We start from the raw sequence: 20,798 nt of genomic DNA, 5'->3' as shown, positions 1-20,798 counted from the left end.
ACTACCCTAACTAAGGCCTTTTCCACATGCACATCTTACCACAGATTTTCCCAGTGGTCATATCTTGTGTCTTGGAAACGTTTTCTATCAAACCATTTCACACACCTCCATTCCCTGGTAATTTCCCCCTTGTCTCTTCAGTAGCATTTGTTCCACACGTTACTGCTGAAAACATATTATTCCTGATGATGGTAGGATGCCATTCATGATGCAGAAGAACAGCCTTCCTCCTTTTTTTCTTTGCTCTGGTGCTCTAGCATTATTGCACAGTTACATCTTGAAGCAGCAATTAAAAATGTCTCATCCTACATTTCTACTATTGAGAACTACCAACACTAAAATGGAAGCCAAAACAATTCTTGGAGCAGGTGCCATTACCTGAAGGAACAGAAAAAAGTAGCCCCCCTCCCACCCCCAAAGAACCACATTTTCCTGCCAAATTTGATTTGAAGTGATGCACAATCATTACTGCAATAGTCCCCTATTACATATTGCAATTACTCCTAGTACTCTTCAGTCACTCCAGCATCTCACTGTTCTACAGCTGATGCACTCTCCCACCCACTTCACAACCACTTTCTGCCCTAACATTACATCACAAGTCCTATATGAAATTGTTAAACTGATCTGATGGACTCTGTTTCTTTGTATCTCTCCCTGAATGTTAACACTGCAACTTCTAAAGTGAAATTGAAAAGATGGCACAATGGTCCCACTTCTTTGTAACTGTCTGAATGTTAACATTGCAAGTTCTATGTGAAATTGACAAAGCTGATCCAATCGTCCCTGCTTCTTTGCATCTGTTCCTTAATGTACACTGCTAGTTAAATATGACAAAATTTTAAAAATTCATTTTGAGAACTGAGAAGGAGGGGCAGGAGAAAATGATTGAAGAGGAAGTTGAGCAAGTATACTGGGCATGGATGAGTGCCAGGTGTTTGATGGGGTGGAGAATTAAAGGCTGTTTCAACATGAGGGAAGCTGGCTCAGTAACAAATTTTTAAAATTGCAGTTAAAAGTTCTCAGAAAAACAAGAAAAAATGAAGGGAAAACATTTCCAGATGCAAATGGAGGGAAAACATGTGGAACTCAAGGGGGGAAATGTATCATGTGGTGGCAAGATATGTTGTAAACAACTTGTGCGGGAAAGGACTAATATCAGTAGTTGTGTTGCAGTAAGGTTACACTTTGCAAATGAATTTGTATCTAAAACAACACATGACTGAATAATAACATGCCCTTCACACATTTATCATTCATTTATTTATTTATTTATTTATTTATTTATTTAGTTATTTATTATGAGATTTATAAGCCGCCTCACCCCCGAAGGGCTCGAGGCGGCTCACAGAATGGCTGCACATTCAATAACAATCAATAAAACATATCAAATACAAGAGTGCAGCTTAATTCATTAAAACTTAAAACTTTAAAACTTAATAGCGATTTCAATTACATACTGATTAAAATATCAGATATCAGAGCGCCCGGACTAGAGGCCAATGGAGGGAGGGGATAGGTCGGCCCAAGATGGAAACCAGGGCCCGGCCAGATGGAAACGGCAGCTTCAGTGGGGGGTGATAGAACCGCGGCCAGCCCCCCCAAAGGCCCGGTGGAATAGCTCAGTCTTGCAGGCCCTGCGGAACTCACCAAGGTCCCGCAGGGCCCGGACAGCTGGAGGTAGAGCATTCCACCAGGCAGGGGCCAGGCCAGCCGCACCATCGCAGGGCCAGGGATCTCCAGCAGCTCTGCCACTGCCGAACGCAGCGGCCTATTTGGGACATAAGGGGTGATGCGGTCCCGTAGGTATGAGGGCCCCATGCCGCGTAAGGCCTTAAAGGTCATTACCAACACCTTGAAAACGATCCGGAACTCCACTGGGAGCCAGTGCAGGCAGCGCAGCACAGGGGTGATGTGATCTGAATAACCACCACCTGTCAAGAGCCGGGCTGCCGCGTTCTGGACCAGCTTCAACTTCCGGATCAGTCGCAAGGGAAGGCCCGCGTAGAGCAAGTTACAGTAATCCAACCTCGACTTCAAGCACTTTCAACTTGATGGATTATTATTACAATTTCATTCAGTGATGTCCTTTAATTTCTCAGTTTTCCCAATCCATTTCTAAAATGTTGTTTCTTTTGCTGTGTTCCTATAAAAAAAGTACACCTTGTTGTCTCATCCTAAATGGTTGTGAGGTAATGCCAGCAACAGTTGAAGCTGCTTCTATTATATTCCAACATTCCCCAGCCCTCCCTTACAAAGTGAATAATCGAGAGGCTAAATATTAACCAACTCTTTTGCTCCTTGGCTAGGATATTAAACCTTCTCCTGCCCTCTTTGTTTCTTGGATATCAACGAGTCTGGATTACATCAGTATTTCTCAGTGCATGGTGCTGATTTTGTTAATAAATACACTGTTCAATTGGCAGCTTGTCTTCAAGATGAATTGCCCGAGTACGTTCTGTATTTCTCACAAAAGAAAAACACAATTCCACTGAAGTATGTTGGAGAGGATCAGGTAGGAGAGAGCCTGGCATGCAAATTTGAACTTAATTAAATACATATTCTAGCCCCATGAGGGAAAAAAACACTTTTGAATTTCCACTCTGCCATGGAAGGTTGCTAGCTGACCTTGGGCCAGTCACAAACACTCATCCTAACTTATTTTACTCGGCTGTTGTGAGGACAACAGGAGAATGGTGTATGCTGTTTTGGGTCCCTATTGGGGAGAAACTTGGAAATCCTCTTCAACCTACCCCATCCATAGACTCACCCTCCATAATTTCCTAGAGATTTGAACAGGCTGATTTCTCCAAAGTCTTTTCTACTTTAAGTACTCTCAACATTGAGAGATTCTTAAAACATATTCCTTCTTCATCATTTGGAAGTATGTTTTTTTCATTTGATTAATTTGAAAAAAAACTTTTATGAGGACCACCCACCCACCTACTCACTGAAGTGTGTGGAAACTCCCATTTTGTCTCTGTGTGGCCTGATTTTCCTTTTTAAGGATGGACACATGCCACCTGCTTTACTCTTTGATACAGTGATTCCAGTACACATTAATAATGTTATGATGTTTCTTAAAAACATTGAGGAATCGAGTTAGTAAACATATGACTTACCTATTAGTCACAAATACATTGGAAAGCCGGTCCCTCTTGTCAAGAAATTCAATCACTGTCAGAACTTTGGTCAAGTTGCTCAGGCTGTGAAAGGGAACCATTTTAAAACAAGCCTGTGAAAACGATTTCTGTCTCCTTTAATTGGAGGACTCTGTCCTGATTAGATTCTGTTTCACCTGTTTGATGTTGTGAGAATGAGCAGGGAGTATTAGCTACTTGTCTCAGTTTCTCAAAACATTAAAGAGATTTTGTGATCATCTGTGCCAGGCTGGCCCAAGTCACTAATTGGCTGACTTGTAAGTATGACCAGAAGCTTGACTCTGGAAAGTTCCATTCAAATCCCATTGGAAAAAAAATGACTTATGCCACAATTTCCCATGGCATAAGTCTGCAGTCGGGGAGGAGGTGTTCCTGGGTTGAAACCCTGGTGGAAGCTGACTAAATTGGGCTTCAACCCCAGGAATGACCCTGGCTTGCTGTGCTGGCATGCTCTTCTCTCTGGTATAGCTGCCAAGTGCCTCCAGTGGTGGGCACTTCCAGGTTTTGGTGCCACGGAAATGTGTAATGCCCTCACACTGATGTGTTTGTTCTGTATGCCAGCATAGGTGCCCCTTAAGCCAACAGGGTGGGTAAAAATGTCGATGTACATCTGCACCACTTCCATGACCTGGTTTGCCCCTTCCCCCAGACTGGGCATAAGCATAAATTATTCTGCATTTACAGTCTTGTTTTATTATCATCCTTTAAATTTAATTCTCAGATTGTTCAAGGCATGGAGGTGGTGGAATCAAGTTATTCACCACAGGATTTGTCCATAGGGACTTGAAATAGCCACACCAGTTTGAGTACACATGTTAGTACTCTGCAGGGAGTTAGTTAGCTTTGACTTTGCCTTGTATATTTTGAGGCTCGACAAACATCTGCAAAGTTAGCTTTACCAAAGACCATTGCAAAAAGTAAAAAAGTGCTATTTGTAGTATAAACTGCCTCCAAAATTCGGGGGGGGGGGGGGAAACTGTAGGCTGCATTCATTGTCTCATGATGTCCCCAGTAACAAAGTGCTATCCTATGAACACTTTCTTGGGGCAAGCCTAATTAAATAGACCAGAGTAGGATCAGTGGATTGCACAGATGGTTCTTCTTTACAAAAGCCTTTTCTCCTCATATAGATTTAATATCTCTGTAAAAGAACAGTTTGACAAATACACAGGTCTGTTTTGCCAGATCTATACACAAGCAAATGTACATTTGTGGTTTCCCCCTACATGGTGTCATGTGCTTTAGTGGAGTACTATCCCCACAGGAAACTGCCTTGTGTTCAATAGGGATGACTTTGAGATTGTTTGTGAGCATGGCAAGACTATTGTCCCCCTGATTTAAGCTTACAGATGGGATCATGGCAAATGATATTGTAGGCAACGAACAGGTAGGTTTCAAACAGGAGAAGTCTGCTGTACATCATTATCTTAAGAACATAAGAACAAGCCAACTGGATCAGACCAGAGTCCATCTAGTCCAGCTCTCTGCTACTCACAGTGGCCCACCAGGTGCTTTTGGGATCTCACATGCAAGATGTGAAAGCAATGGCCTTCTGCGGCTGTTGCTCCTGAACACCTGGTCTGTTAAGGCATTTGCAATCTCAGATCAAGGAGGATCAAGATTGGTAGCCATAGAGCAACTTCTCCTCCATAAATCTGTCCAAGCCCTTTTTAAAGCTATCCAGGTTAGTGGCCATCACCACCTCCTGTGGCAGCATATTCCAAACACAAATCACGCATTGCGTGAAAAAATGTTTCCTTTTATTAGTCCTTATTCTTCCCCTCAGCATTTTCCAATGTATGCCCCCTGGTTCTAGTATTGTGAGAAAGAGAGAAAAATTTCTCTCTGTCAACATTTTCTACCCCATGCATAATTTTGTAGACTTCAATCATATCCCCCCTCAGACGTCTCCTCTCCAAACTAAAGAGTCCTAAACGCTGCAGCCTCTCTTCATAAGGAAGGTGCTCCAATCCCTCAATCATCCTCGTTGCCCTTCTCTGCACTTTTTCTATCTATTCGATATCCTTTTTGAGATGTGGTGACCAGAACTGAACACAGTACAAGTGTGGTCATACCACTGCTTTATATAAGGACATGACAATCTTTGCAGTTTTATTATCAATTCCTTTCCCAATTATCTCCAGCATATCAACTAAGACACTTAAATCCCTTTCCTGGTCTGTGACTGATAGCACTGACCCCCGTAGCGTGTATGTGAAGTTTGGATTTTTTGCCCCTATATGCATTACTTTACATTATGCTATGGCATTTGCCATATCTTAGCCCACTCACCTAATTTATCAAGGTCTGCTTGGAGCTCTTTGCGATCCTTTGCGGTTCTCACCACCCTACATAATTTGGTATCATCCGCAAACTTGACCACCATGCTACCCACCCCTACTTCCAGGTCATTTATGAATAGGTTAAAGAGCACTGGTCCCAAAACAGATCCTTGGGGGACACCACTCCCTACATCTCTCCATTGCGAGAACTTCCCATTTACACCCACCCTTTGCTTCCTGTTCTTCAACCAGTTTTAAATCCACAGAAGGACTTCCCCTCTTATTCCTTCACTGCTGTGTTTTCTCAATAGTCTTTGTTGGGGAATTTGTCAAAGGCCTTTTGGAAATCCAAGTAGACAATGTCCACTGGTTCCCCCTTATCCACATGCCTGTTTACATCCTCAAAGAACTCTAGTAACTTTGTAAGACAGGACTTGCCTCTGCAAAAGCCATGCTGACTCTTCCTCAGCAGGTCTTGCTTTTCTACATGTTTTATAATTTTATCTTTAATGATAGATTCTACTAATTTACCAGGAACAGATGTCAAACTGACTGGCCTGTAATTTCCTGCCCCCCCCCCCCGCCCCCAGATCTTTTCTTAAAGATTGGTGTGACATTGGCCATCTTCCAGTCTTCAGGGATGGAGCCTGATTTCAGGGATAAATTGCATATTAAAGTGAGAACATCAGCAATTTCATGCTTGAGCTCTTTAAGAACTCTTGGGTGAATGCAATCTGGGCCAGGGGATTTGGTAGCATTTTGTTTATCAATGGCTGCCAGAACTTCTTCTTTGTCTACCACTATCTTCACTAGTTCCTTGGATTCACCTCCTAGGAAGCTTGGTTCAGGTGCAGGAATTTTCTTCACCTCCTCTTGGGTGAAGACAGATGCAAAGAATTCATTTAGCTTCTCTGCAATCTCTCTGTCATCTTTTAGCACACCTTTTGTTCCTTTGTCATCTAACGGGCCTACTGCTTCCCTAGCTGGCTTCCTACTTTTGATGTACTTGAAGAACTGTTTGTTGCTGGTCTTGATGTTCGCAGCTATGTGTTCCTCATAATCCTTTTTTGCCTCCCTTACAGCTAACTTGCTTCTCTTTTGCCACCATTTGTGTTCCCTTATTTTTATTTTAAATGGTTTAAATGGTCTTATTTTAAATGGTTTAATATCTCAATAGAAGAATAGAAATGGCCTCTTGTATGCAGCTTTTATTGATTTACATGGTGGAGCCTTTGACTCTGTCAACAGAGACCTTTTATGAGAAAAGTTAGTTAGAATGGGAATTGAGGACAAACTCCTGTTTTTGATCCAAGCTCTCTATCACAATACATCTTGTCAAGTTCAGTGTGATAATGAGGAGTTGTTAACATCTAAAATATCCATTCAGCAAACAGTCAAGCAAGTCAAACTCTTCCTAAATAATTTGGCACCTACCCTAAAGGAAGTGGATGGGCACTGTCCTACACTGGACTCATTTAAAATCCCTGTTTTATTATATGCAGATGATGTAGTTATCCTCTCCTAGTCAAGGGTAAGGCTAATGAAATTGTTGAACTGCTGCCTTTCATATTGTTCCTGAAATTATCTACAAATGAATTTTGATAAATCCCAGATTGTGGTTTTTACTCACAAATGGTGTAGGAGCTGCTGGGGATTGAGTGGGAACATGTTGAGTGTTGATCATGTTAAATGGTTTAAATATTTTGGTCTTTGTTTCCACTATCTGGCATCTTGGCTACCGATAGATCATGAGTTATTGCATCCCTAGCAATTTTAAGTGCTAAGGATATTTTATAGTTTTATTATTGCAAAGGACATGGTTTTGTTCCCACAGCTATTAGAGCATTCAAGACCAAGGTCTGTCAGCAAATATTGTATGGGATTCCTATTTGGGTTAGTGCTTGGAACAGGGATCTAGAATGTGTAAAATCTAAAATTTTATATAAAAAGTTCTGTCTGTTATGCAGCTTTATGCCTTGAAGCAGGTCAACACCTATTAGTTACAAAGGCATGGTGCCAAGTATTTAAGTTTTGGGTTCGAATTTGTTTCAACCAAGATGTGAAAAGCCTCTTATATCGGGCACTACTTGCAATACAGACATCCAGATGGTGGACAGAAATCGAAAATAAATTATACACCCTGGGGACTTCTGTAGATGAGGGAAATAGTTCAAACTATTAAAAAAACTCCTAAAGGAGGAATTCTCGATCTTGCTGAAGGAGGCCAAAACATTTCATTCCCCTCTCTATTCGAAGATTCCATTTACAAAATTAACCATCTCTGGGTATTTGTACAGAGTAAATGGCGGAGGGCCCTGACCATGGCTAGGTGTAATGTTTTACTCTCCGCCCTTAGACAGGGGAGACACTTGGGAATTCCACATAAGGAAAGGATATGTAGTTGTGTTATTGGCTGTGCAGAATCGGTTTTGCATGTCCTGTTATATTGCCCCCCCCCCCATATAATTTGTCTAGAAATATATATCTATGCCCATTGCTGGAAGGGACTGAGAATTTATTGGATGAACGAAGAGTTGTATTTCTCTTAAATGGTGAGTCCAAGGACAAGTTGGAACCTGTGGCCAAATTTTTATGTGATGTTATTGCCTCGTGAGTCTAACTGGTTCTAGTATTGTAAGTATGTTAAATTTACTTATGCCATAAAGGTTTCTTTGAACTTTGAATGTTCCATCAAAATACCAGCAATCTGAAACCTTAGAAGAGACAGGCCTCAGAGATAACATGTACAAAAGACTTATGCTCAAGGAACCAGTTAGGAAACATTGTAAAATGTGTGTCGGGCTAAATATGTCATTTAACTGGAGACAGTGGAACTCTATAATCCACCCATTTCCTGACACAAGAAATAAATCTGTTTACAATGCTGAATTACCATCTGAAGGTCAGTTCAGGACATTTATTTCTGTCATGGCAAGGAATGTATGAACTTTGTTCCTAAGGACAAAATGACATGTGCAACTGCAGGTCTCCATCTGGATCCCCAGATGTGTAATTTAGCTGCAAAAAGCAGTCATGGGTAAGGAAGAGAGCAATATAGATTGGGGCTGCAATGGCCTTTAACTTTTCCTCCATACCATTTCTCAAATGCTAAATTACTGTCAGAAGGTTGGAAATCTCCCCTGGGCTGTTTAAATCCCAGATGAGCACAAAGAAAGGCATGCTGTGAATGCCTGCTTCCCCTACCCCACTCCTTTCTGGTGCTACAGAGTCTGGGGGGATATTTCCAGTTGGGGAAATGGTACCGGCTGGTGTGTGTGTGTGTGTGTGCGCGCACGCGCACGCGCACAAGCGCAAGTTAACTCTCTATTCAAGAGCAGGACAGCCCAGTCTCCATCCAGAGCCTTCCATGACTGCTCTTTGTAGACAAATTACATGTCTGGGGATCTGTGGGATACTGTCCACCCAGGCTGCAGTCCTACCAGTTATTGGAGGGCAAGTCCAACTGAACTCAGCAAGACATAACTTTTGAGTGCAATGTGCAAGTTTGGGCTATAATTCAGTTTCCTTTCCCAGCTGTTTGTGGGAAGGCATCAGCATTCATCAGCAGCGAACTTCCAGCTTTTGGTGGAGTGCTGTTCACAAGTAACCCCAGTGACGAAACTTGGGAGGCAAACACATTCGAGAGAAGAGCTCAAGCTGCATTGATCGAGCCTGCTTAATGGTATCTTAGGAACGGTGTTTAGGCAGTGCTCTTGTTTAGGGCATATCACTAAGTAGGAAACTTACTCCTCTCCAGGCTGGGTGTCTTGTTTTCTGCTGCTATGGAGCTGCGTTGAAGTCTGCTGCTGCTGCACAGCAACCACCGAAGGGTCATGACTACGAGCCACACAATAACTGCCAAATAGCTGTGCAGCAACAAGGGCAGACTTGTGAGGAATGTGATCCTGCGGCAGCAAGAGAAGAGAAGGTGTCACCGGGTGGTTTGGACAGACAGAAGGAGCCAGTGTCTTGTGAACAGGAAAGGCCGCCCACCAGAGGAACAAATCACCAGGAACTTCCCTGTTGTGTTTATATGCATAAGCGAGGAAGTCTTGCTGTGACTGTGCTTAGTTCCCATTCCATCTAAATTCAATGGGTGGTGCCTAGGGAGGAAAAGATTGCAGGGGATTATGCCCAACCAGTTTCCTGGGTTGCTCAATTTCCTTGAAATCAAGAGGCACCTTGTCTCATCACCTTATAACAAGTTCTTGCATGTATACATAGTGTGCCCCATAGAGTAGTTATAATATTATATTTAATCCGTGGCACTCATTGCTGCCTTCTCCTTGTTGTGGATGTCTCCTTGTTATGGATGTACATTCACTTTCTTTCATCATCTGAAAGGGAGGCACTCATCTAATTGAGGCAGGTGGGAGAGTGTCAGTTGCCGACTCTTGATGGGCTGCTTGACTCTTGATCAGCTGCACCAGTTGTCAAGAGCTTGGGTGTATTCCTTGATGTGTCGGGACAACCTCTAGTCACGAGAAGTCGACACATGGGTTTCCACTGCAACTGATGAACGCTGAGCTACCAGAATGACACGTGGAACAGAGTTTGGAACATTTTGCTGAGTCAAAGCCCATTTTGTCTTCCAGATTCACATGTTTAGTGTAGTATCTGAAGCTGGGCCTCCTGATCATTGCAACAGATAATGAATTTGTGACAGCTGCCTCGCACCAACAACTTTTTCTGGAGCGCATAGCTGCTGCCAGCAGGATGGTCTGCCTGTTCCAAGGGGGCTTGAAGGAATAACCAGTTACAGCGCTGAAAGTACGTCCCAGCCAGCGCCTTCTGCCCTGCCAGTTCAAACAGAAGCACAGCCTGAGAAGGAGGCACTTCCTCCTTGCTTGGAGTGACCCGAGAGGTCAGTCTGCAAATGCAGCCTCTGGAACTGCTGTGAGAGGCCGCTAGAGGGAGCGGCAGCGTCCGTAAATGCCGCGACAGGCCGCTAGGGGGCGCGTGATGGAAAGAAAACGCGGCTCATAGTAACCTGGCCGAATTGTCAAACATTGTCATGGTTAAAAGGGCCGGAGGCAGGGATCGCTCAGGTAATGCGAACCACAGACTTTCCTTCTCTTCCTTATTTCTATACATTTCCATTATTCTCATTCGCCAGGGTTTACTTCATACTGGAATGAATGATTCCTCCCCCTCCCTTTTTAATGCTTTTTGGCTGCTCTTGTTTTTGCAGGCTGTAGATTATGGGAGAACTTCAAAGGGGGGGGGGGCGGGAGCAAAGCCATCCCTCTGTGTGTGTGTGTTATAATCATGATTAAATGTTGACCGTATCTGTTCTCAGCAGTCCTGTACAATGTCTGGAGCAACAGCTTTTTTTTTTTTTTTAGTTCAGGGAATCCATTGGCATAAATGTGCAGGTAACATACAATGAATGTATCTGTCACACTAAAGAATGGCTTGGAATTTATCAGGAGAATGTGAGCCTTTCCGTCTTGCATCACTCATTTTCAGCCCTGCTAAAGAATGTGTTTGCTCTGGTTAGAAATTGCATCTGAAAACGGTGGGGTGTTTTTGTTGAGGGGTGGGGAGAGGGGGAAAAAAGTCCACTGTTTAAAATAACAACAACAGCAAAAAACATATCAGATCCCCCCCCCCCCAGGTTTGTTTTAATATATTTTGATACATTCAGCATAAAGAATAACTACATAAAGAGGAGCAGCTAAGAAATCTACATTTTGAATTGTTTTCTCCAGATTAAAACAATGTGCTTTACATGTATTCTTCATTCCCTTTAATTCTGAGTTGCTTCAGTTCGGGAGGGGAGGGGGTGGGGGACGTGTTCCAGGAAGTAATATTCGCTACACGTTTGCTTTGGGAATGTGCTTTAATTCCCCACCCCCAACCCAAGATGGAGTCCTGGAGGGTGACACCAGGTGCTACATTTCAATGAACTTTGCAGCTAATATAGCTGTTATTCAGCTGGCAAATCTGATTAGGCGCTTGCACCCGCCAACCCATTTTTGACAGCATTACAGATTTCTATCTGGAGTGCTGAGACATGAGTGACAGGGAGGGGAAGCGCTGTTATTGACCTTGCAGGCCTCCTCCATGCGCAGCCTTGCTCAAGAGGGACAGCTGGCCTCCTTCCTTTGTGGCACTGCATACAGGCCCGAGAGAAGCGAGCTGCATGCATGCAGCCATGTGGCGTCACTGAATCCGAAGGATTTTAATCTCTGCCCCGTGGAAAACTTCAAATACGTCTAGACGGTAACGCAGGAACATTAGCTCTGCTTGCTTTTTTCCTCCTGAGAGAAAAATGCAGCCTCTTTCCTGAACGAACAGTTTATACTTCCGTGTTACTTTACCCTAGAAAGGAACCTGGACTTGGCCACTTCAGTTCTGTTTCACTGACTGCTACTAAATTGCAGCTTCAAAGAGCAGTCCCTTTCTTGTAAACATCTTGTATAAGCAGTTGTTTGATGACTTTTGGACTGAAGGCGACAGTCATATTCCTGGTCTTGAATACATGAAGAATCTTCCTCCTCTCCTTTCCTGCAGCCTCCTGGTGCTTTACTTCCAGGTAGTCTATGAGGATCAGGATCTCCTATTAATATTATGCAGATTGGTTGCTGAGGAATATAGATCTCCCTCTTTAAAGCAATAGTTGAAATGCTGACTCTATGTATTCTTACTTGACAGTAAGTCTTTCTGAATTTGGTGGGCCTTCTGAGTAAATGACCACAAAAGTGGATTTGTCATAGGGAAATGGTGCAGTTAATTACTGCTGCTTTTGAAAATGGCCACTGTTCATAAAACAGAAACCATCGACCAGAAGATGCTTACTTGCAAGTAATTTTCAGGGACTTGGGTTTATGTCCAGGCAAAGACAATTAGCATTTTAGTCTGTACCTACAAATTTCAATGTTAAATATATTACAATTCAGCCCCACTGGCTTTAATATGACTGCTCTGCATTAACAATCTTGCAGAGTGCTGCTTGAATTACTTTTCTTATAAAAGACTACAGTACTTAGTAAAGTACTAAGTAAAAAAATGAAAGCTAGGTGAAATCTGTATTATGACAGGTACAAATGCTAATCATAATTGTTTCCCCCAAACAGGCTCCTTCAGATAAACTCATCTTTGCATCCTATTTGGGGATGTAGGATTAGTCTTGAAACAGTTCCATTATGTTGTTGTTGTTTTAAAAGTATGTACTGCTTACTTGTAACAAATGAACTGATTTAACAGGAACTGAGAGATGAAATTGCCCGCGGATTTCTCCAAAAATGAATTGTCAGCCTTTCCCACAATCTGGTTAAAACCCCCAGACATTAAATCTGAAAGTCTGATTTAATTGAATTGCAAAGAGAATTGTTTGTGTCCCACTATGCCAGCCTGGGGAGGTCCCTTCCACAAGAGCAGGTCCTTTTCATTTTCAGTGTTCCTTAAACGTGAGGATGAGCCCACAAGGGCGCTGCGTCGTCGCCTGCAAGGATGAAAGCCCTTTGCTGGATTTATGACAACGTGCAAAACTGGATTACCTTTAAGCGTCACTGAAGCTTACTGGACTCACATCCCAGTTGGAGGAGTTCACAGACAACCAACCTTTCATTTGCAAGCCACAAAGAGAAATTGCCCCTGTTTAACAGAGGCGTGTGTGAGTGGAAGCCGGGAGGGGGCGAGATCCCTTAGTGCGAGTTTATGTAGGACTCTGCAGGATGGGAAGTGGCGTGTGTTGCAGCAATCCACCCCAGGTAAACATCCACTTTGGAGCGCATTCCACTTTTTAAGCCAACAGCCGTTGCAGGCGAAGAGTAGGCGGGAGGGGAGCAACGCGCTTAATTTAGCTTCTGCTTTGTCTGATCGTTGTGAAGGTGTTACAGAGACTGGACAGGGCCGGAAACCCCTTAACCCTAATCCCCTGACTCTTTTGAGGGCATAAGCGTGGGGCAGAGGGCAGGCCTCCTTAATAGGGATAACCCGTTGGGGGTGGGGGAGAGGACACCTTCTTCCATAATCATCCCAATGAAGTCAATTGTTTCAGGATTCCGTCGTGGAACGTTCCCGGGAGGGAATAATTGTGACGTCAGCGCACCTACTAATCCTCCCCACTGAGGGGGAGCCTGGAGCCATGAGGTCATCGCAGCGGCCACTATAGCTATCCCGAGATCAGCCGCCACCGCCAGCCCAGCAGCTTCAACGGCGTGGGGGAGGGCAGCTGGCCCGAGCAAGGCCGCCTGGGATCCCGCAGCCGCACTCCAGCTGCAACCGAGCTTGCAGCCGCAAAAAAAAAAAAAAAAAAAAAAAGCATGGAGGAGGAGGCCGAGGCGAAAGAGCTGCAGGTCGGCTCCTGGCTGCCCGTGCTGGTGGAGCAGGTGGTGAACGACACCCTGGTGGTCACCTTGAGCTGCGGGGAGCGGCGCTTCACCGGGATCCTCCTGGATTGCACTAAAAAGTAGGAGCGCTCATGTTATTTCTTCCTTCCTTCCTTCTCTCTCTCTCTCTCTGCCCCTTTCCAAACAAACCAAAACAAAAGCTTCCCCGGGAGGAGCTGCACCCAGAAGTTTGCTGGCCACGCTTGGGGCCTGTGAGAAGCAGAAGTCAGGGCAGCCGGGCAGGAGGAAAGATCAGGCCGTGTGGTTAAAGAGTTAAAGTTGCATGGCACTTTGCGGTGGGGGAGGGGTGGGACGTGCGGGGTGTGTGTGTGTTCTGTTTTCGTCCTGTTCTGAAAAAAGGAGGCTGCAGTTTCATTTTCTCTTCGAGACCCAGCGTGTAAGGAATCCCTGTTCAGAAAATAAAGAATGTGAAGTTTTTGAGTCTGCTGCTAATGACGTTTTCAGAAAGACCCTTTCTGGCAGAGCCATGCTTCTTCTGCTCTTTACAAAGGTGTGTCGTGCGGGGGAGGAGATGGGGGATCGCCTTCATCTTTCAAAGCTCCAGCCAGCCAACTCGTGGATCTCGAGAGCTGCAGACGGGAAAAAAACACGTTGCAAGTTTGCTAAAGTTTGTTCCCGGATGAGGTTCCCCTTGTGCTGCAAACGGGGGTTGCTGAGCCTCATGATGTCACAGGCTGCCATAATTACTGACTTCTTTGTTCACAAGCATTGCACACTTAAGACAGCCTTTCCCTTGGCTGCCCCACCTTGTCCTTAATTTTTTTTAAAATGGGTATTTATCAAAATAATGGGCCTCCTGTGTTTGTGGAAGCTCGTGTACACACATACACAAAGCAGCATAGCCAAGCTCAGTATTTCCACTTGGGCTTTTATTATCTTGAGTGAAAGGCTTGCTATTAAAGAGGGGCTGGTGATCTCAGCAATGTGAACAGGATGAAATAGTAAGTCTATCAACCGGGGTTATCCTAAAGTTCCTGCTTTGTTGTATAACCAAAAATTCTTACAAAACAACAACCTTGCATGTAGAAAATAATTGTACAAGCATATAAACAAGGGTTGCTGTTAATGGTAGCTTAAAATCACACCCCAACCCAGACACATATTAAATGGTAGAAAACTGATCTTAATAGTACAGTTATCTTAGTAACTGAAATACTGTTGTCCATAGTAGCGTTGACACTTCTACTTTTCTTTTGTCCCTAAATAGTTAAAACCTCTTTGGAAAACGCTCACTATGCAGAAATGGAATCCTCTGGTGTCTCTTGGGGAGATTATGGGGTCATCCATCAAGCATGGACTTTTCTTTGCCATTCTGTTTTCTGTGGGAACTATAATAAGTGCCTGCCACTTTTGAAGGCCCCCAAAATTCATTTTCTTTAATCAGGATGCATGGTTCAGTACCAGCTTCTGTCTTCTGGCATGTGGTTTCCCCCTCAGCTGTGTGCAGCCATTAGTCTTTGAGAATTATCATGCCAGCATTATCTCATAATTAGATGTGCCAACAGCCATTCATGCTAAAATCATATGACTTTAAAATGCAGTGTCATGTGCATTTCAGGCATGCCTCATTCAGTATGCTTTGCATCGAACTATACTCGGTTCATTGTGGGTGTATGCTCCCTTCCCATTGTCCAGGCTGCTAAGCAGTCTCTGATAGCCACAGAGGTCCTTGCATTGTATGGTCACCCACAGCTGCAGCTGTATTGATTTTCCTCTGGTACTTCAGGCTCTGATGCGGAATAGCATGGGGCACAATGCACTGGGAATTTTTGCACAGCAGCATGTAAGGCTCTTGGAAAACTACCACTGAAGAGAGGTTTTATGTTGGGTTGCTGCCATGAATTTTGGCCAGGCATCGGTGCCAGTTTGCGTCCTGCCCTCTGCAGATAGAGCACATACCTGCGCTGTTTCTGAGCTTCATGTTGCACAGGCCTTCCTGTTGTACTTCTTCACACGCATATGCACACTTCCCTTGTCCTATGGCTTCCACAGAAGCTCATTCTTGTGGCCCCCTGTGTTCAGTTCTTGATTTGTGTACCAGAAATGAGGTCGAAATAACCTATGGCAGCATGCTAACACTCTGTTCAGCACACATATACTGTGTATTGCTTCTGCATGTAAGAGGGCCAGTTGTACTCTTATTTTGGATTGTTTAAGAAAAAAATTAAGTACATCTGCTGGCTTTTGAGTTCGTCTGGTATGTTTCAACAATAAGAGTTTTTTCTAAATCACAGGGCAGAATTGAGGGATCTGGAGATCGCGTCTGCTCTGATTCTTAGCTGGACTGATTTCAGTTTTTCCTGACTGCCTAGGCCTTCCTGAATAAAGGCAGCACAAACCAAACCCCTGGGTTTCTTTTCTTAACAAAGCTGAAATAGCTTTATCTCTCTATTTTCTTTTCCAAGCCACCCAGACCACTCAGAAGTCTGGTGCCAGCCCACTATGAGTGTGGTTCTCTACTCCCCCCTCCTTGTTTGCCTAATTCCTTTTGTGATTTTCCTTTCTAATAAGTCTTAAGTTGCTCCTTATTTAGTTTATGTCTCTGTTCCAGACATCTAAAACACTTCCAGAACTGGCCTTCTCAGATGTATGTTGATTTTTGTTGATTTGCTTGGCGTGTTAATCTACTGCCCATTTGGAGATCGTTTCTTAAGGCTTAAAGGTCCCCCTCAACTTTAAGTACCAGAAGAAAATATAAGAGGGTGGGGGTGGGGGAGAAAATCCCAAACTCACAATGCCTCACAAGGGTGTGAAAAGTATACACTGCAAAGGGACAGTAGTCAGGATTAGATTCCACTAAAAACAGGAGATGCCTAGTAAAATATGCATTCTATCCAAATACGAGGGAAGCTAAAGACCCAGACAAACACAGCTATTGGGAAAGGGGAAACTTTCCTTGTTGCAGTGTAAGATTGGCATCTGTCAGATGTTGTTTGTAGACCACTGCAGAATATTCTGTGAAGCCAAAGGCAGCTGTGTAGATAGCAGATTGTTTGACAAGGTCTGCTTGTCCCTTAGCCCTGCATGGCTTGGGGCAAGCCTAGCAGCATAGGCCAGCCGCTCCTCTGAATTCATTATGCATATTTTCAAGGGAAAGTTAATTTCATTGTTTTTTGAATAACAATGAGGTTTTTTTCTAATTACCATATGTCCTGCTGATTACTGAAGCCTCTTTATTTTTGTTTAGAAATTGAATTGTTATTGGGCAATATCTGACCAGGTATTCCTATTGAATTGGTTTAAAGCCCAGCCTGGCTCCAGGGATATCCCCCCCCCCCCCCCGCCAATATGGCATTGATTGGGAAATGGAGCCTCTTCTCTTTCAAGTAACTGATTTGAAAGGGTTATTTTTCTCATTGTCCTTATGAGAGATGGGCCTGCCTGGAAATTTTTGCCCTGGTCTGTGCAGGCAGGCTGGACTTCCACTCCGCCATTTGATTTCTGGACCTCTTGAGCCTGATTTCCCTCATCCCATGTTGCCAGACCTGCTTGTTGACTGCTTTTAAGTTTAACGGTAATGAAAAGCGAAGCATGATGTTGTGGACAAATGTTATGATCACTGCCACAAGCTCTTCCCCTGGTCCCTCGGGCCTTTTCCTTTAGGATGTGGCTTGGGAAAAGCTAAGACATCGGACCATTTACTGCTGCTGCTCCAAAATCAAGCTGGTTGTTTCCTGTCTCCTCTCAACTGCAGCATCAAGGGCACTGTGCACAGCTCATTTTCTTGCTTCACAGAGGCTAAGGGTGCTCTTGTTCTGGCCTGCTAGCGAGGACTCCTGTAGCTACATGACTATAGACTGTCAACAGGCAAGAGTGCCCCTGTACCTATTTTACAGTGTCCCTGCCCTTGTTTTCTCCCCCCCCCCCCGTTTCTGCCTCAGCAGGTATATTTCACCATTCCATGAAAACCTATATTAAAAAGGGGGAGGAGATGCTCTTGCTTATGGCTAGCCCATTCTCTTATGTAGCTGGTCTCTGTGAACTTGTGCTTACCATGGGACAGGGAAGGGCGGTCTTATAGAAGTCTACATCTCTTTCCTTTCTGGTTCTCAGTTCAAATGATATTCTGCAGACTTTTGCCTTTCCAGTGAGTCAGAAATTTTGCACCCTTTCCACTTCTGCAAAATGGTAGCTGACAATTCACAGCTTCTTTCTTGCCTGAGATGCACTAGGGGGAAAAAGTCTTTGTGATTAAACTGGTAACCTGATCCTATGTACATTTATTCAGAAACAGTTCTACTGAATTAACTGTCTTCTAAGCAAGTGTTCACAGTGTTGTGTATTTCGATAAGGTTTGGGAAGTTGTAAGATCTCTCTTCTTGCCCAAGTCCAGCTTTATGGGGACAGGGAGGAGGGTTGCCTGCAAAGACAAACTTAGCAGTTGTGAAGAGGGAACCTGAGTTGAGGGGAGCAATAACAAAATGGCTTTATGTACAGCGAGCTGTATAATCTGCTCTCAGTCCATTAGCTGGAAGGGATTCTCGGCTGGATTTTGACTACTGGGAGTCATGTGCTAACTATTTAAGAGCTTTCAATATAGGACGCTTGTAGCTTCCAGTCAAAGTGAAAGTGTGGGGTCTCTACCTTCTTTCCCAGATGTCCACATGGCTGTAGAGGAACAACTTTCCACCTGTGGTCCGTGGCCATAGATTACTAACTCCCCCCGTGTTACAGTTGCAGTGAAATATGGTTTAAAGCTTATGACGTCTAGTTATCTGAATCCTTTTATTTGCTTTCCAGAACAAGTCTGCTTAGTTGCTGGATAAAATTGGTGGGACTTCTCTTGCTCCATAGCTAAGATAGTGGACAGAGTCCTGGATTTGGTCCAGAGAGCCCTGGATTCAGTGCTCTGCTCAGCTATGGAGCTCACTGGTAGCCTGTGGGAAACCAGCCTTTCTTACTTGGATTATTATAAGGACAGTGATGAAATGTTCAATCTTGCGCTGGAAAGGCAGGGTCCAGGTGTGATAAAAATGGGTTTCATTGACACACAAACCATTGCCAGCATGGTGCTGTGATTAGAAGAAGAATAAGTTTTGGATGTATATCCCCCCTTTCTCTCCTGTAGGAGACTCAAAGGGGCTTACAATCTCCTTGCCCTTGCTCCCTCACAACAAACACACTGTGAGGTGGGTGGGGCTGAGAGAGCTCTGAAAAGCTGGGACTAGCCCAAGGTCACCCAGCTGGCGTGTGTGGGAGTGCACAGGCTAATCTGAATTCCCCAGATAAGCCTCCGCAGCTCAACGGCAGAGCGGGGAATCAAACCTGGTTTCTCCAGATTAGAATGTGCCTGCTCTTAACCACTACGCCACTGCTGCACAATTAGAGTGTTGTTCTAGGAGCATGGACACTCCAGTTCAAATCCCTACTCCAATGTGAATCTCACTTGGTGAAATTCAGCCAGTCCCCATCTCTCAGACGAACCTACATCATAGTATTGTGGGATGAGTAAAATGAGGAGGGAAGAAACTTATGCAGCGTCTGAGCTCTTTGGATGATGGATCAGATAACACATAAATGTAAAATCTGTTGTGAGAAGTGTTTATGGTGGAATGTCTTATCAGCAGTACCCCCACAAACTTTCTGTAATACACACATTCACCCATGGGATTACTGAGAGGTATGTCACAGAAAAGAATGTCAGGCTCCAAAATCTTCTGGTCATTATTGTAATGATACAGGATACAGATATATTGCCCTGCCATGGATGGCCCATGCTGGTCCACTCTTAGATAGTAAGCCGGGTCAGCCCTGTTTAGTACTTGGAGGAAGACCACCAAGGAAGTCTAGGGTCGCTATGCAGAGGCAGGCAATGACAAACTGTCTCTGTTCATCTCTTGCCTTGAAAACCCTTTGGGGTCTCCATCAACTATGGCTTGATGGCACTTTCCATCACTATGGGCATTCATGGTGAAGTAAGGCAATGGCACATTTCTTGGTATATGGCCTTTATTGCTAGTCCAGCAGATTTGTCCATCACTGCGGACCCCTGATAGGTTAATTGTACCTCTCTAGCTCTTTTTGTCATACATGAAAGGCACACAAGCTTTCTCAGCATTAGTGAGCAATTCTTTGTTCTTCTTGTCACCTGTGAATAACCACAGCTGGCCTCCACACATCAAGGAGTATCAAAAATGCTTTGAGGTGATGCTTCTTCCAAGCCTGGCTCTTCCCATGTTTGAAATGCCTGAAGCCTGGCTCTTCCCATGTTTGAAATGAAGGGCTGACACAAAAGAGAAACTGGAGGTCAGGCCAAGAAGAGAAAGCAGTCGTTAGAAAAGTAAGCATCTGATAGTTAAAGAGAGGTGTTTAGCGGTTAGCATACTTAACAGCACCCACATGGGTATTAGTCATCTCTAGACTGGAGTGATGTGCCCTCTGAAAGTGCCAGTCTTAGCAAGCTTAGTCATTGCATGGGAAGAAGCTCAGACCTGGCTTTTCCTGCAATTATGTAACATTGCAAAGATTGGTATTTGCTCCCTGCTATCCTCTGGGTGGGAAGCACTAAATTGTCCTTCTTCAGAACATTGCTTTTTTCAAAATAAAATTTCTGAAGGTGAAGTTACATGTTTTCTTGGTAAATGTGTGTCCCCCAAGCCTCAGCTGGTGAGGTGATTCTAATGTGGAGGCAAGTGTTTGTATGTGAGGGGATTCTCAGAGGGGAATTGGTGGGATGAGCATTTACAGCCCAATCCAAAAGGGGGATAGTAGAGTGGTGGCCCCCAGAACGCCCCCAGGAATGCTCCCCTCCATGTTTGCACAGCTTCTTCCAATGAGGAGCACTGGCCCATAAGCCAACTTCCAAATTCGGGCAGCGCAGAGGTGCATGTCACGCATTGCCAAGGTAAATGCTTCTGTGTTCGTGTCTGTTCCTGTTTGTGCAGTGCTGGTGGCAGTGGCACGAGCGCAAAGGTCACACCACTTGCGATGCGGCTTTTTGCGCTGCCCTCCCCCCCAGATTGTACAGTTAAATCCTTCTGAGCCCACCTGTTCTAATG

At 44.2% G+C, this 20,798-nt stretch overlaps 1 protein-coding gene across 4 annotated transcripts in view; it reads left to right on the top strand.

Moving 5' to 3' along the window:
* The first annotated feature begins 10,400 nt into the window (after positions 1–10,400).
* PWWP2B (PWWP domain containing 2B) overlaps positions 10,401–20,798 on the top strand; it is a 34,371-nt gene continuing 23,973 nt past the window's right edge. Inside the window, exons 1-2 of one of the 4 annotated variants that reach the window (XM_048506675.1) lie at positions 10,401–10,491; positions 13,449–13,859. In XM_048506675.1, the coding sequence (XP_048362632.1) occupies positions 13,714–13,859 (146 nt within the window). In that variant the 5' untranslated portion in view covers positions 10,401–10,491; positions 13,449–13,713. Of the gene's footprint in view, positions 10,492–11,733; positions 12,100–12,658; positions 13,159–13,448; positions 13,860–20,798 lie in introns of those variants that run through there. The other 3 variants (XM_048506678.1, XM_048506677.1, XM_048506674.1) reach the window with 3 other exon arrangements.

This window comes from Sphaerodactylus townsendi, linkage group LG08 (genome assembly GCF_021028975.2).
Source record: "Sphaerodactylus townsendi isolate TG3544 linkage group LG08, MPM_Stown_v2.3, whole genome shotgun sequence".
Classification (NCBI taxonomy): Eukaryota; Metazoa; Chordata; class Lepidosauria; order Squamata; family Sphaerodactylidae; genus Sphaerodactylus; species Sphaerodactylus townsendi.
This window is presented reverse-complemented; position numbering and strand designations above follow the sequence as displayed.